The sequence below is a fragment of the Plectropomus leopardus genome, chromosome 22 (assembly GCF_026936395.1).
Source record: "Plectropomus leopardus strain MGB_pleo_1.0 chromosome 22, ASM2693639v1, whole genome shotgun sequence".
In the NCBI taxonomy this organism is placed as follows: Eukaryota; Metazoa; Chordata; class Actinopteri; order Perciformes; family Serranidae; genus Plectropomus; species Plectropomus leopardus.
Window position 1 is genome coordinate 12,398,622 of NC_142197.1, and position 16,727 is coordinate 12,415,348.

Sequence of the window (16,727 nt, forward strand, 5' to 3'; positions counted from 1 at the left end):
GAAGTGAAGGATAGAATGAAATCAGAAAAAAATGAAAACTATGTTAATGCTGTTTATATGTATTATATAATCCTATTTATATATAGAAATTTAGATACATAATCCTGCACAGTAGCGGATGCAGGCTGTTTGAGGGCAGGGGGGAAAAAATAATAAGGGCACCAGCTGTTTTCTAACATGTAGGGCAGCTTATACGGAGCTCTATTACGTTTTCTCCATTGTAAGGGGACAACTCATCATGTTTTCTTGAACACTGGCCAACTATAGAGGACACTTTATCATTTTTATCTATGATAGGGGCATCCAAGAGGGCACTTTTTCTTGGATTTTTTTAAAGATATGGCTACCGAGGGATGTGGTTGGGTCTGGGGGTGGTTGGGGGTACCAAGGGGGTTGTCGGGTGATATTGGGTTGGGTGGCTGCGCCCACCACTAACCACAAAAAATACTATACGGATATGCTACATTTTTACATTATTTTGTAGCTGATACATTAAAACTTTATGTTTCTTTATGTTTCAATGAGGCTGTGATTAACATGTGGTTTGGTTTAGGTGCAAAAAACACTTTGTTATATAGGAATAGACCTTTGGACTTAAAATGGCTGGAATTTCAGCTCTGTCTCTGTAAAGTAACTGCTTTTCATTGAACTATCGCCAATTGAAACATAGCCACAGAGATTTGGTGGCTAAAAAGCTGCTGGAAACACAGGTATAACTCACTTAAAACATCCACTTTCATTTCTTATTGGTCTACAACAGTGGTCTGCAGCTTGGCAAACATCTCACCTAGCTGTCATGCCATCCACCCTTCCTCCAACTCCGGATGACAAAGTGGGCTCATATAGCACTCAATCAAAACATTGATTTAATAGGTATATAATGCACAAATATATCCATGGTTTGCAGAAACGTACATTGCAAACATTTTCTTCTGGACTGGTCCACCAGTGATGCTGCATAATGGTGCTCTAACTAAAGACTTAGCAATGCCATATACTTTGTATTATACCTGAAGGCACTTAAAACTAGTTTTAGTTGAAAAAGCCTGTTGTCAGGATAAAAGTTAAAGGTATACTATGCAGAAATTGTTGTTTCCTATTTGAAAAAAGTATTGCCAATCTCAAAATTTGTTTTTCTTGTATTGTACTGTATTTGCATTTTTTCAGCATTGTGTCCACTATTTTCATAGCTTTCTCTTAGATGCTCGGTGCTACTCTCTATATAGTTGTGTCTTGTAAGCCCATGCAGCAACTTTAGTTTCATTCATAGAGACTAGATAGATACTTAATGATAGATGATATCAGCAGCTAAACTGAAAATATCTCTGTCCTTAACTGCCTCATGAGTGATTTGGGCTCATATCCAGCTTAAGTCAAATTATAAATTTGAGAATCAATGTACTGAAAAAAATTAAAGGTGGGGCTGATTTAGCCTGAGAGGTGAAACCCAGGGCAATTAGGCTCATTTGTTAACCCCATTGCTTTGAGCTAGCTGAAAACAATCTACAGCATATATCGAGTATAAATATTTTAATCAAGTCAAACTCATTAGATAATGGCTTCTGAACAGTAAGGGGACACTGTTGAGAGATTTTTTGTGATTAAATCAAACAGAGTGTAAAAATGGGTTGAAATCATGCCCTTGCATCCTTGTCTATGACCAGTCTACCCTTAAAGCTCTTTTTCTGCAATGAACTTCAGAGGTTTTTTAGACCCTTTGGCACTTAAATACTCATTTTATATTCAAACAGCTACATCTAATTCAAGGGTTACTTCAGGTGAACAATGAGAGACTGGATTTGAGTGAGTATGAGATATAAAGAGAAAAAAGCGAGAGAGGGAGTATAAAAGAGGATGCTACAGGTCTGGAGTCATTATTTCCACTGGTGGCTTCAGCCAGATCAATAGACTCAGAGAGCGTGTGTGTGTCCAATCTCCGCTCAGTTTGGACATGTGCTTATGTGTCCTACCTCTCTAACACATACACACAGACGGAGGCAGCCAAGCAGGCACAATGCATATGGGCAAGCGGCCAATTACAATGGCATACTCTCTCTTTCTCACACACACACACACACACACACACACACACACACACACAGTGGGGCCGGTGTTGGCGTATTGTCCCACCAGAAATGAAGACTGAGGCCCGATAGCACTAAGAGCAGAGGACAGCCTCTGGATAGATTTCCAATACGCAACCAGAGGCTTAAGCAAGACAGAGTCACGGATAATCCTCCCTCCTTCTCCTCCTCCTCCTGCGCTCCCTTACTTCTCTCTATCCCTCTGGCCCTCCTTCCGACTCTGTTTCTCGCTCATTTCATCCCTTTATTCCTCTCTCTTACCGCTCCCTCTTTTCTCCCCGTCGGTTACCTCCATTTGCTCTTTTCTGTCCCTCTGTTTCCTCGCCAGCCTGTCCCTCTTTTCCATCTTCACGCTACACTTTTTTTCTCTCCATCTCTTCTCTTTCATCTCCTTTAAAGCAATCTGTCCTTCTCCCATTTCTCCTTCGATTAGCACCTTCCCTCCCCTCTTTCTTTTCCTCCATGTGTCTTATTCTGTCTCTCATATGGTGTTTTACGTTAAAGAGCAGCTGTTGTTGAGTCACATCCTTAAGTTTAAGCCATGACACACTCCGAGGGCGCTGATATAAACTTCTGCAATGCTGATTGGCCTTTAATCGTTCATTACACCCTCTGCTACAGCTGCTACAACCTCGCTGTGACTAACACATCTTTAAACACACATACACCGTATTCTGACCCTATACATGTGGTGTGCAGTATAAAGCCTGAAGCACTGGTAATGTAAAGCCGTACTTCACAGATTTTTTTTCCCCTTGTGACGCCTTAATACAAAGAAAAGTGTGCTTGGGACTCCTCATCACAGGATGTATGATTCTTGAGTAGTACAAGCGAGTGATTTTCTCTTCTTATACTTTTCTTTAGAATCACTAAAGAAAAGTATAAGAGAATCACTGGGACACGCCCCCTAAATATTAAGAACTTGAAGTTTTTCTGCCTCAGTACTAAATTATTAAAGGTGTTTAAACAATCAGAAAAAAAGACACTGCCTCTGTGTTTCTCTTGAATTCACAGACGTAAACAAGCTAATAGAGATGGATGCATGAACTTACGCCTCTTTGTTTATGAAAGGAAAAGCACATTTATTGGCTGACTTTTGTCTGGAGAGTGTGGGTAGGGGTAAAGAGGGATACTGTCTGATCAAAATGGGTCATGTTTGACTTCAAGCAACACACTAATGAGTTTGTGTTCACAGCCCAAATTTTTAAAGGGACAGCTCACCCCAAAGTAAAAAATAAATAAATACAAGTTGCTGAATACTGGAGATATTGGTGAGAGATGTTAGAGTGTAAAAAGTCAGTTATAGTGCAAAAACAGCTCATCAATGTCCCATACACAGACCTAGGCTACATGAGTAACAAGATCAAACAGAAATGCCTATTTATTAAAAGCTGCATTACACAACACGGTCCAGTAAAAGTTCTCCAGTGCTCCATTTCTGTCTCTTTCACCATGCCAGGAATTAAGTCCAACCAGATATTGAGCATCAACTGGATTGACTAACAGTAGATTGGTGCGTAATTGCCCAGATTTCCATCTATGTCAGGCGTGCTGATCGATGGCTTAGCTCGCTTAGCTGCTTCTCTCCCCCTGTGGATTCTAATTAGAACACATTCGAAAGAAATACTTACTCTTTATTTGCAGAAGGCAACAACTTTGCCACATCCAGGTGATCTGTTTTCACAAACAATGTATTGAGTCAGGTGGATTCTCTTAATTATGGTTCTCTCTGACAATGTCAAACAAAATAAAGTCCACCTTAAAGGAGCGGTATGTAGGATTGCAGATTTTAGCTACAAGCTGAAACTTTCCCCCGGTGCCAAATATGTGCTCCACTTTAAAATTCCTCCAGTGTTTGTTGTTCAGGAGGTTTTTACAGGGAGCCAAATTATCTCCCTGTAACAGACCAGGTGATTTAAACCAGTAAAAACAATTAAAAAAGCAGTGTTATGATACATACATACATACATCTGTGTTTTTACAATTTGTTGGAGATAGGCTGCTACCCAACACCTTCTAAAATGCTGATTTTTTTAACTGATACCTTAAAATCCAGATGTTCAGTTTTTATCAGGAGCTGAATTATCCAAAGAGATATTTTTCTCTCCGAAAGAAAGGACACATTGATTTTAACTGGTAAAAACACAAAATAAAACAGTTTAAATTCTGTGTTTTTCCAACACTGTTTGGCTAGAGCTGCCTCTAACTACGGTGGCCAAAGTGAAAACATGAATGGCCCTTTCTAGAGCTAGTGTTCGGTTTGTCCGGTCTGGGCTACTAAAGAAACATGGCGGTGCAACATGGTGGATATTTTTTATAACCCACTCCCTATGTAAATATAATGGTTAATTCTATGGTAACGAAAACACAGCAATTCTTATTTTCAGGTGATCGTAAACTAAAGTAAACATACTTATTATATCACATTAAATTTCTGCTAATATATTCCCCTAAATCCAACACACGGGAACTTTAAAGTCCAGCTAATGAATGCCAGTTTTTTTTATGTGCTCTTGAGAAGTTGACTGCGTAAGCATAATGCAAAAAAAAAAAAAAAAACAACCCCTGCATTATTTGGCAACAGCTTTGTGTGAGAAGCTACATGTGAAGTGATTGTTGGTTTTTGCAACATGTCTTTTGAGGTGACTTCAGTGAAATCAACGAGCACATCAAGTCAAGTCATTAGAGTGAGGTGATTTGGCAGGTGGCCAGCACCCCGGGGTAACCATCGGAAACCAATTAATATCCCTTACGGAGGTATCATGCTCCTGGCACAATGCCCACAGGGAAAATCAACGCGCTGATTACACTGCTGTAAAGTGCTGCCGTAGCGCGCACACATGTGCATGCGTGAGTGCGTGAGTGCGCGTGTGTGTGTGTGTGTGTGTGTGTGTGTGTGTGTGTGTTCCAAATCATTTTCCTGCTCTACATGCGATGACATGAGAAGCCACAGGTGTGTTTTCAAAGCCACATCAGTTACTCATGCACAGTATCCATTTGTGATTTGTGTTTCTGCTCATGTGTGCACTTTTGAAAGACACAACTATTCATTTGTAATAAGTATGTAGATGTGTAGTAATTGCTTCATTTGGCCAACATGAGCATTCAGTGCAATCATGTGAAACACATCCACTCTGTTTGGATTACAGAGCGGATGTAAAGATGGAAGTGATAACCAAGAGAGAAAACCTAATATCAACCACAAAGCTGGTGTTAGGTATCAGGAACTGTAATATTATACATCAGTATATAAGATAAGTGCGGCTCTGTTTTTTCTGTGTCGGGCTTTTTGTCCCTGAATCCCTGAAGGTGAAATTTGTCTTCCTTTTTTTTTTGCCTTCACTGACAGGGAGAAGAGAGGTCATGTCAGCATCTAAGGAGTCTGTACGACTCCGTTGTCTTGGCAAAAGCTGTGGATTAAAGTTAAAATTGTTGAAACTTTTGGTCCAAGGATAGCCTCTAGAATAAGTACGCTCCACCAGAGTGCCTTCATCTGCAGGACAACTCATGAAGTGCATACTAAGATATCCGCCTCCCTCCACATCACCACTGCCTTAGCAAATGAAAAAAGAAGAATAAAGGTAAATTTAACCCAAGAAATGTAAGAGGTCTGTCATGGCTTATATGGCTTATATGCCCCTGAATCCAGTTGCAGGGCAACTGGATTCAGGGTGCTTGACCATATGTGTTGTCAAAAACCAGCTATATATCTGGGCTGCAACATGTGAAAACAATTATTGGAAGAAAGCAGGATACTAACAGTGAAACATCAGAGCCAGCGTCTATCTTTGTAACTCTTCAATAGCTGTCATGCAGCTGTCAATAGAAAAATGAGGAATGAACTGTCCATGGTGCTGAAACCACCACCCAGGTAGACTTCAGCCTCAAATAAACTTGCTACAAATTTCACTATAACTTAGCCTAAATGACACGGATAAACAAGAAGTTTTGACGTTCTATCAGCTTGAAAATAACATAAAATATACTCAGTTCTACTATACCAGTTTGTCACAGACTCAACTTTAAAATTCCATCGTTTGTCTATAAAACACTATGCAGTTTAGGTCCAAGATACTTGGATCCAGTACGAACCATGAAGACCTCGCACAGGGATCACCGGTTGTTCCCAGAGTCAAATCTAAACATGGTTAAGCTGCTTTTAGCATCTGTGTCAAATGTGGAACAAATAGCCAGAGGAGCTATAAGACTTGAGACAGTGCTGACCACTTTGAAATCCAAGCCAAAGGCCTATCTGTTTGCTTTCTATTGATTTTCTTTCTTTTTTCTTTTTCTTTACTGTATGTGCTTTGTTTGCTTGATTTTATTGTTTTTTTTTTCATTTGTTTCTCTGGCTTTTACCTGTGTAATCTGTAAAGCACTTTGGCTCCCCTTTGGGTATGAAATGTGCATGGATGAATTACTGAAAAAGCTTATCGGGCTCAGGCCAAGGGGCCCAAAATCTTGGGGAGCCGCCTTGGCCTTCAACTGCAAAATGTCACTAAAATCAACGCTTACTGATCAGGATGAGACTCAAAATAATCACAAAGAGATGCAAAGGAACTGCAAAAAGACACAAAGTAACTACAAAAAGGGGCAAAATATACACAAAGACATACAAGATGACTATGAATTGACACAAAACAACAAAATAAAAGGCCAAACCACCAAAGTCTGTGTGTCTTGTTCTTACATAGTAGAGATGGTGGAGCCTTTTGCATATCTGTGCCAAGGCGCCCATTATCTCATATTCTTCACATGGAAATGTGCCTTCTAAACAAATATCTTGCCTATCCTTGTCCATATATCTGGACAAGTCTGGTGTTGCTGTCATTTCACTAACTTGACTAGTGGCTTGCACAGTCAAGCCACTAGTCAAGTTACTACGTCCTATAGACAAATGAGACAAACGTCGCGCACATACAGACAGGGGCGTAGTACCAAATTCTGGGTACCATACATACGGAGTCTGCTCTTAAACACATTTTTTTAACAAAGTTTTTGATTTTGTACCTTTTCCTTTCTTTTGTTTCAATACATAATAGTGTATGTAGGTGATCCAGCTGCATAAGCAGCCACTCACTCTGCTTTAGCTGCATTTAAAGACAAATCCCCCCACTGAGCAATTTAACGTTGAAAAGACTTTTGGTAAATGTCTATCATACCTCTATTTGTCTTTAGACATTGAGGTTTATTTGTCTTCAGATGTTTAGATTTCGGTTCTTCAAGGCTGAAAACTAAAAGTTTTATAGATGTCTAGTCTCAGCCTCAATGAAAGAGTTAACAGAATCTGTGTATATGATAAAATATAAACATTCATAAAGTAAACACGGGGTATGCAGTACTTTTGTTAATTATTTACAGTATTTCAATGTATTTTTAATATATTTAATGATTACTTTAAAATATGGTCTAAAATTAGGCTATTTGTAGCCAACAAATCCTGGTCTATAACCGTACTAAAGCTTTGAGAAAATGTTTGAATGACATCTGTTGCTCAGAGGGCTATTTTGGGTTTACCTGTGGGCCCCTAAGATGCCCATTTTTGCACCCATACCCTCTTGATACCCAGGTAGCCCTAGCACAACCTATGTGGGGCCCACTTGCATAATACCACCCATGTGGGCAATTGGCATGGGGCCTTTATAGACGGACAAATCCATATAGGGCCCATTTTGCAGCACATTTTCTACCCACATGGGCCCCACATATGGGCTGCCTCTGTCTACCCAATGTAATGCTTTGCACTGTATCCTCACACCGTAAACTCACGCCAAATCTTAATACACCTTCAGCTGCGACATTTGAATTAATTTACTGGAATTTCAGATGACGTAAAGGACCAATCAACCACGAGAAGGTGGTTACAACAACTTCATAACTTTTGCTGCGTATCTGCTCAAAGATTGTGGGTGAAGCGCTTGAGTCAAGTTTCCAAACTGCATATACTGAAAGAATGTCATCATGCAGGAGATTTAGAGTCCCACAGGCTCAGCTGAACAGGTTGAGAAATTTGTTTGTTCCTCAGTCTGTCAACCTATTAAATCAGAGTATCGCTTCCAAGTAGCTTCAGCGTACCTGAGTTGAACACTGAATGTACTAGTTAATGAATAATATGTTGCACTGCATCCACTTTACACAATGTTTTCTGTAATCTTTACAGCATTTATTGAGTTGAGTTTAGTGATTTTGTTGTTTGGTTAAATGTTGTTTGTATTTATGTGAATTATTTCCGACAATAAAGTGAAATCTAATCTAATGTATGGCACTGATCATCTCATGCTGAGCTACAGGGACGCCTCATTTTGAAAAGAATTTCATGTTTTACTACAAAAAGGAACATCATCCATAAAGACCTACTTGGTTCCTCAAGTCCTTCTACTTTATGTGATGATGTTGGCGATGGTGACAACATATTTGGCAAACTTGGACAAAAAGTCTCTTTCTGATAATAACAGATAAAGATGACATCATGGCAATCAACTGTGATCTGTCTTATGGACTGTAGCACACACACACACACACACACACACACACACACACACACACACAGAGAGAGAGAGAGAGAGAGAGAGAGAGAGAGAGAGAGAGAGAGAGAGAGAGAGAGAGACACACACTCTCACCTGCCCTTCGTGATTCTGTTTACCATTAAACTACATGATCACAGCTTCTGCAGGTAACATCCTAGCTAAGATTACTTGGAACAAACTGTTGGTGAATGCATCGCTGCGACACAGACGCACACACACTTAGATACATATAGACACACATACACCACCGCCACCCCTCTCCTCATCCCCTGTTGCTATGGAACCTGTCGCCAAGGCAGAGGTATGTGGTTGTGATGGAAGTGGTGGACGACGACGATGATAATGGTGATGTTCGTGAAGATGATAATGGTGATCGGATAAATAACCCCCCCTCCCTTCTCTGTATTACAAGGTCCGGGGCCGGCCATAAAGCGATGCGTTGCTGGGGCTTTTTTGCTCTCTGCAACGTGGGTGGAAGGAGCGACGCGTAATACTGCGCAATGCAAACAGACCCTTTCCTCACCGTCAAACAAACCACAGCCCTGGACTTATTTATCAAGTGTTGCTTTTTTAAAAAAAATACTTCACAAAAGTCGTCACGTTAAACTTCAGTCGTGTCTTGGGCGAAACAGCCCACTGTCCTCCGCTGCCTCCCCCCCCCGAAATAGCACATCATCAACCCAATTCTCAGCAGACAAATAAGTCCTGCAGGCCTTCCCACTGCCACCTGTCATCTCTATGCGATTTCTCTCTCGCGCGCGCTGCTATTAAGGAGCCCTGCGGACGTGAAAACTTGGATTAAAACGTGACAAATGCGAGTATTGATTATAGGAGAAGGCTGGATCGATGGTGATCGAGCGCGCGTATCGGTGGGCGCTGCTCAATTTCCTGCTCCTTAGCCACCACTGTGTGTTCATTTCTGACATATGGACAGGAGTATATGTGCATTTTTTTTTTTTTAAGAAAAAGCCTTGGGGAGGCAAGATGTGCCAAATAATTTGTGCACACACGCTCATTTTCTAAAAACAATAATGCTCCCCGCCTACAAGTGCCTGTAAATATGACCACAGCCCACCTATTATGTCACAGTTCTCCCATGGACAGGCCTGTCAAACAGTATGGACTAAACCAAGCGTGAAAAAGGCCTCGTGTATATACCTGCAGCACTGTTGCGTGATTATGGCAAAACTTGCTGCACAAATAAACAAAAACTGCACACAGAGAGAAAGTGGAGGATGTGTCCATCTGTTGAAAACGAGGAGAGCTAACACCCCTTTTTCCTTTTTTTTCCTCCACCTCCCTCCCTTCTCTCCACCTCCTCCTCTTTCCCCATCCCATCCCCATTTCGAGATCATCATACCTCTCTTACTCCCTCCCTCCTTTCCTCCCCTCTTCTCTCATGCACAGTTGAAAGATGTTTGCCAGTTATAAATTTAAAAAAAGGCACCACATACCTTGATGGTTCTCAAGGGTGTCCTCCGGGATGTACATGTTTTTGCTTTCATTTACCATAAATGTAGTCCGGCGTTATCCCTATAGGTGAATGGAAGAGAGAGGCAAAAAAGCTGGAGAGGCGGAGGGAAAAGGAAAAAAAGCCCCCCAAAAATAAAGAAATTAAAAGAGGGGAGAAAAGAAGAAAGAACTGTCTGACTCGGACAGTCTTGGGTATTCCGTTATTTTTTTTGTTTATGGGGAGGGTGTCTTCGGATGGAGTGAATATTACCTAATCCCCATGATGGAGGTGAAGGCGAGAAAAAAGAGGGAGCTTTCGGCGGAACCGGTTGGGAAAACGCACCGGTGCATCTCTCGGTACATCCGGGCCCTAGGCGAGAAACATGAGACCAGCACCGCGTTCAATTCAATTCACACCTCGCTCTCTTTCTCTCTCCTTTCTTTCTCTCCTCTCCCGTGTTGTCTTGAAAGGAAAAAATAAGGTTTCAAAAGGTTACAAAGCACGGGCGCTGTCAGTGACGGTCGCAATGGAAGTGCGCAAAAGACGCATTCGTGCGCATCTTCAGCAGCGTGTCAAAATGTGAGAGGATGAAGAGGTGGAGGTGGTGGTGGAAGGAGAGAAGGAGGAGGAGGAGAAGGGGAGAAAAATTAGAAAATGAGAAGAGTGTAAATATTCCATCACGGGTAGCACGGGGTTAAATCTCCCAATAGGTTGTCGGTTATTCCACGTATCTATAGCAGAGTCCCCCCAAAAAATAGAAGCCAGGCCGTCCTGTCTCATCCGGAGACGGGTTTCTCTGTCCTGATCCAGTCCATGATGGTCCGGCGGTGTGTCTGTCAGTCAGTCTGTGTGTGTGTGCCTGTCTGTCTGCCTGCCTGCCTGTCTGTCTGTCTGCCTGTGTCTTACTGATCGGGAGTTAGAGCTCTCTCTTCTCTCTGCCTCTGCTGCCCCTGCAGCTCAGCTCTGCAGTGATACCGAGAGAGAGAGAGAGAGAGAGAGGGGTAGCCCCCCCTCCTCGTGCATGTAGACGCTTTGACTGTTTCCAGATGTGTGTGTGTGTGTGTGTGTGTGTGTGTGTGTGTGTGTGTGTGTGTGTGTGTGTGTGTGCCAGAGAGAAATAAGGAGGGAGGGAGACTGTACAGGCAACAGTGAAGAACTAGCGGCTGGTATCCAGATGATGATGATGATGATGATGATGATGATGAAGACAAAGATGATGATGATGGTGATGATGATGAAGTGTGTGTGTGTTTGTGAGTGTGTGTGTGTGTTTTGGGTTGAAAAGGAGGGCTCACAACATCATTTTAAAGGAATAGTACACCCACAAAATGAGTTTGTATATCAATAACTGTTGCTTTATGTTGCATTGCTTTCATGGAGGAAACTTTGTTTTTCTAACATGCCTCCACAATAAATGAAAAGTCCAAAATCAAAACAAAATTCTTGATGAATTGCAGTAAAAGGGGGCCGTGTTTATCAACGGCAAAACTTTATCAAAACATCAATTTAAAAAACTTGTGCAGTATAATCCAATATTCACTGATTCAGTCATGTGCTCAGTATGTCCCAAACAATGTATCCTGATACAACAGTTTATATAATATCCTATACAAAACAACATACACACCAGTTCATGTAATATCCTACGAACTAGCACCCCCCGAATGGCGTTAAATACTTCACAAAAAGTCACATACTTAACGTTGAGTTACGCAGGATAGGTTTAGGCAAGTTACATCACTTTAGTTAGGTTTAGGAACAAAACATAGTGATGATGTACCTAAAAATAACTGACATCCTTCCAGACAACAATCTCCTGAGGACAGTCCAGTGTTTTGCCATTCACCACCCAGACTTTGTGTAACTTGTAATGGGACCGCTTCCTTATTTATTCTTTACTCCAAGTCCGCACATTGGTCACATGATTACAGCTGTCCAAAATGGTTTATTCACAAATTACTGGCTCGTGATTACGTGGGTTTTGCATAAACTTTGGCGCATTACTTTTCATAGGAAAGCGCACAAACAATGCATGAGAACAGTCTGCCCGAACACACGCCTTTTTGCCAAACTTTGCATGTGAGAGCTGCGCCTGGGCAAGAGCATTGAAGAGAGTGTAAATGCAAGCGCTTGCCTATACGCACAAGTGTTTTAAATAGTAATGCTTTAAAACAAAAAACAAAAGATGCATGTGTTCTGAAATCACTGAGCATATGACTGTATAAAGAGTCTAAAGAGAGACTTGTATTATACTTTCATGAGTTGTGTAAGTTTGTCAATGCATGTTTTGATATAGTTGTTGCTGTTGTTAAACGCAGAGCTTTTTTACTCCAATTCATCAAGAATCTTCTTATTTTGGGGATTTTCCATTCAGAAAAAGCGAGGTGTCTTCATGAATTCAGTGCAACATGGGGTGATGATTAACTGATAAACCACTGGTTTTTGAGTGAAATATACCTTAAAAGGATCAGATGGTCAAAGAAAAGATATAAAAAGAAAAAAAAAAGGTGGCCCAAACCTACAAGTTGATAGCCTAAGAGAAAATAGAAAAATAAAGTGTGCATGTGTGTGTATGGGAGCTTAGAGAGAGAGAGAGAGAGAGAGAGAGAGAGAGAGAGAGAGAGAGAGAGAGAGAGAGAGAGAGAGAGAGGGGTGAATGGCGGATAATGATCCAAAGCAGGCTCAAGTCTTGCATGGACCGTAAATTCTGCAAGAAGAACCAGAGATCAGAGATGCTGTACCTACATCTGATTTGCCCAGAGTCCCTAAACATCTGGACTGCTTCAACCCAGTTCTTTTCTTTGGCCGAGTCTGTGTTTACATACACACACTAAAGATCTGGTTTTTCGACTCTTTTATGACTCAAGCTCTGATCTCTTCATGGCTCTCTTAAACAGGGAGAAACCACAAGGAAGCTGATTTTCAGATCCTTGGATGCTGTGTAAATACAGACTCAAATCTCATGAAGTAGACGGGTTCAGGAAGGTCGCTGCACAAAGACTGAACCTTTTTATCTAGAGGACAATGAAATGATTTTTTTGAATTCAATTATGTTTCTTTTTGCCCTCGGGAAGGTGAAGTTTGTTTCGACATCATTCTTCATGGCCAGGAACAAATTGGTCTTGGCCCCTGAAGCACACAAAGTCATTTTCTGGAGACATGGGTCCATTTTCTTAGGTAACACAACAATGAAATGAAGCTCATTTGGGAGTCAAATGTCAAACAAAGTCAACAACATCAGCTTTTAACTAAATAGCTCTGGACCAGGCTTTGATGACACTGAGTCAGCTTGGCTCTATAGCTCCTGCTGAGGCTTTTGGATAGAGCTGCTTGCACAAAAAAAGCATGTCGGTTCTTAAATTGAGCTGTTTTCTTAAAAGCTCTCCACATGCAGCTTGATATAAAAGATAAAAAAGAGAGAACCATTTTTTCCCATTATCTACTCAGTTTTTAGAAGGATCTTGACCTTATTTTGAAAAGCATTTCCTGTCTTTCTACGGCTATACCCACAAAACACAAAGTCCGTCCTATATTTTTATATTAAAGAACGACTTATAGATGTCAAGTGTGTAAAAAAGGCATGCAGAAGCTTTATAAAACAGACTATTCTGGTTCAGTAATCCATCAGGATGTATTGGAGCCACTGAACAGCATTTATAAATTTCTAATTATGGTACTGCCCATGCCATGTAATTGTATTTGACACTGAATACGAACTTCACAATGTGCAGGCCTCATGTCAATCTCACTGCAGGCTATAATCAGGAGGTGAATCTGATGACTCAACCCAGCCTGTATTCATTTGTTCAGTGCCATAGCACAAATCCCCACCCACCACCCTGTAATAGAATAAAGCTTTTTGTCTACATGTGTCACTGCAGACATAGTAAAGACAGGGAGACAGCTGATTAATGATTCTATTGATGGCATCTGACAGATGAATTGTCTATTTCTGAACAATATACAGTGCTTTGTGATGCAGATGTTTTGCTAATATACTCTATTTTTGGAGGGGAAGTAAAAATCATTGAATACCTGCACTGATTAATGAATGGAAGCATTCCCTAAGTGAATGGATGAATAAATGCTGTGCATTGTAACTTGTCTTTTTACCAGTTTAAAGCTGTAGACCACTGTTTGAGACCAACAAACAACAAAACCAGTGCTTTTTAGCGAGACACTGGAGGCATTTTCAGCTGCAATTGTGGCACTGAAACCAGGTATTTTAAGCCAAAACATAAGCTTTTCCTAACCATAACTAAGTGGTTTCTGTGCCTCAACATAACCATGCTTACCACAGCACTGTTAAAACATAAAGACACATAAAGTTTCAAAATATCTGCTAAATAACAATGCAATTAAACTTACTTTGTCAACATTTATTCTGGCGACTGGTTTGAAAAATGACAAAGGGCCCCATCTTGAAACTGTTTTTTGTAATGGGACCCAAGCCTAAAAGGTTAGGAGCCACAGTAGCTGGTAATTATGGCTATAAAATCAATGAAATGGAGTAAAAGGTACAATATTTCCACCAGAAATGTAGCAGAGTAGCAATATGGAGCAGCACAAAATGAAAATCCATCACAAACTACTATACTCAAGTAATGGTTCTTGCAAAAAATGTACTTCCACTGTCTGACTGATCAGCCCCGTGACCACATCGAGACAGATGGACACTGAGTTTCATAATGGTGGTCTGACTCTCCCTTTCACTTTCCTGCCAAACCAGCCTCTGTTTGATTACACTGGCCAATGAATGGAAAGAGAGATGGGAGAAAGGATTTAGAGAAGGAAGAACGGATGGAGGGCAGGTCGTGGGAACAGACACTTGTGCCCAGGGGACGCACAAACACACAGACTCACATACACACATGTCCTGTGTAATTCAGCCTGCACACGGAATATCTATTCTATTTACGACTGATCTATATTTGCAGTTCCCGACCCCCTTTGTATGTGTGTGAGTGTTGGTCTCTGGGAATCTCTGTACAGACAAATACACTCAAATGCTGATATCTCATGTGGGAAACCAACAATCTGCTGGTCAGTCAAAGGGAAATCCCCTCATGACAAACAGTGCTACTTTATTCTGCTGTGCAATGCACAATTTGCATTCTAGACCTTTAACATTATGCTCCTTATAATAAGCTATTCCTGGTTATTTGTGTGCATTGTTCTACTGACACAGTAGAAAAGAGTCAAAACAAGACAGGTAAGCTATATGAAATCGTGTTTACAGAACAAACAAACACTGTCAAATTAAGTCAACACTGCATCTTAGTCAAGTGGCATCCTCATGGCTGAACCACCACGGAAATGCCAAAATCTGCAAGTCCTCCAATGGCCATTTAAGGGTGGCTCTGAAACTGAGTCAATCCACATAGACCCTCACGTTAAAATGCCCAACTTTTTATAGTCTTTGGTCTCAGTGCTGTTTGTCATGTGGCACAAATTTGGCTTTTTGTTTTATCATTCAAGCAGTCACAGATGTATTTTTTATGCACACTGGGCAAAAGTGAGCAATAGTTTTAAGATTACCCTGATATCGAGAGAGATGCAAACTTCATCAGGCCAAAGATGTTACCTGTTAAAGGCACTAAATTGCACGGACAATTATGTCTCCACCTGGAGCCATGATGGACCCACATTGAACGCTCTATGCGGGCCATCCATCGCCCATTCATTATGTCCCTTATGTCTGTCCCTGTGGGTGGCTTTAGCAGGACAACTGAAATTATGCAATGTATCCCCTATGTAAATTATGGATTTGTTTCACACCAATTATACAGTGCTGTCCCCTGATTGTGTGCACACAGAATAAGCACATTTTGTTTCAATGGGCCTCTCTTCATACAGGACAATACATTTCCTCAAAAATATTCATTTAAAATGTGTAAAATTGACTTCATTGTTTCTGTCTTTTTCCATTGCAGAAGGGTAATAATTACTCAACTTGCACCAAGATCTGTCATATACTAAAAAAAAAAACAGCATGTCTGTTGTAAGTGCAGGTGCATGCAGAGGTGGACATTTTTTCAAGTGCGGAAACAGAAATCACAACGTCCACCCCCCTTCCAGAACAATGCCCTCTGACTACAGCTCATTATCCTTCCTGCCTCCGAGCCAATCATCAGCATCTCTTGGCCTCCCCCAACCAATCAGAGTGAAGTACTCAGTCTTGACTGAATGGTTATTGACAATATTGACCAGCTGATGCATAACTCATTAGCTTCATCATTACCAAACATGCACCTCTCTGGCAAACAGATAGATACCACACAAACAAACAGACATATGTATACCTTGAAACCTACACATACAGTACACTACCACGTTGGCAAAGTAATCGACAAACAGGCAAACACTGAATCCAAAGCAGCTATTTTCATGTTAATGGGGAGGCGAACGTGTCATAGTCAGACCTGAAGTGCTTTATTCACATTTAAGTTGTTTAAAGTGTTCAAAGCAGATGTTTTCATCCAGTGCAGCTTAAACTGAGTGAGCAGTTGGATGGTCATTGTTTTTCTCAAGGACACTCTGACATGGCTGTTGATGGATGCACACCAGCTGTTGTACACCTCTGAGACAGTTTAAATCCAATTACTGAAACATCAGTGCACTGCAGAGGATAGGGGGGGTGCATATTCTATATATAATGCTTAA

General features: G+C 41.0%; 1 protein-coding gene across 5 annotated transcripts in view; it reads right to left on the minus strand.

Moving 5' to 3' along the window:
* Positions 1–16,727, minus strand: part of cacna1c (calcium voltage-gated channel subunit alpha1 C) — a 279,938-nt gene that overhangs the window by 250,591 nt on the left and 12,620 nt on the right. For 2 of the 5 annotated variants that reach the window (XM_088072786.1, XM_088072785.1), the window contains exon 1: positions 10,066–11,007. The exons of the other annotated variants lie outside the window; for them this stretch is intronic. In XM_088072786.1, coding sequence (XP_087928912.1) covers positions 10,066–10,123 — 58 coding nt within the window. In that variant the 5' untranslated portion in view covers positions 10,124–11,007. Of the gene's footprint in view, positions 1–10,065; positions 11,008–16,727 lie in introns of those variants that run through there. 5 annotated transcript variants of the gene reach the window in all.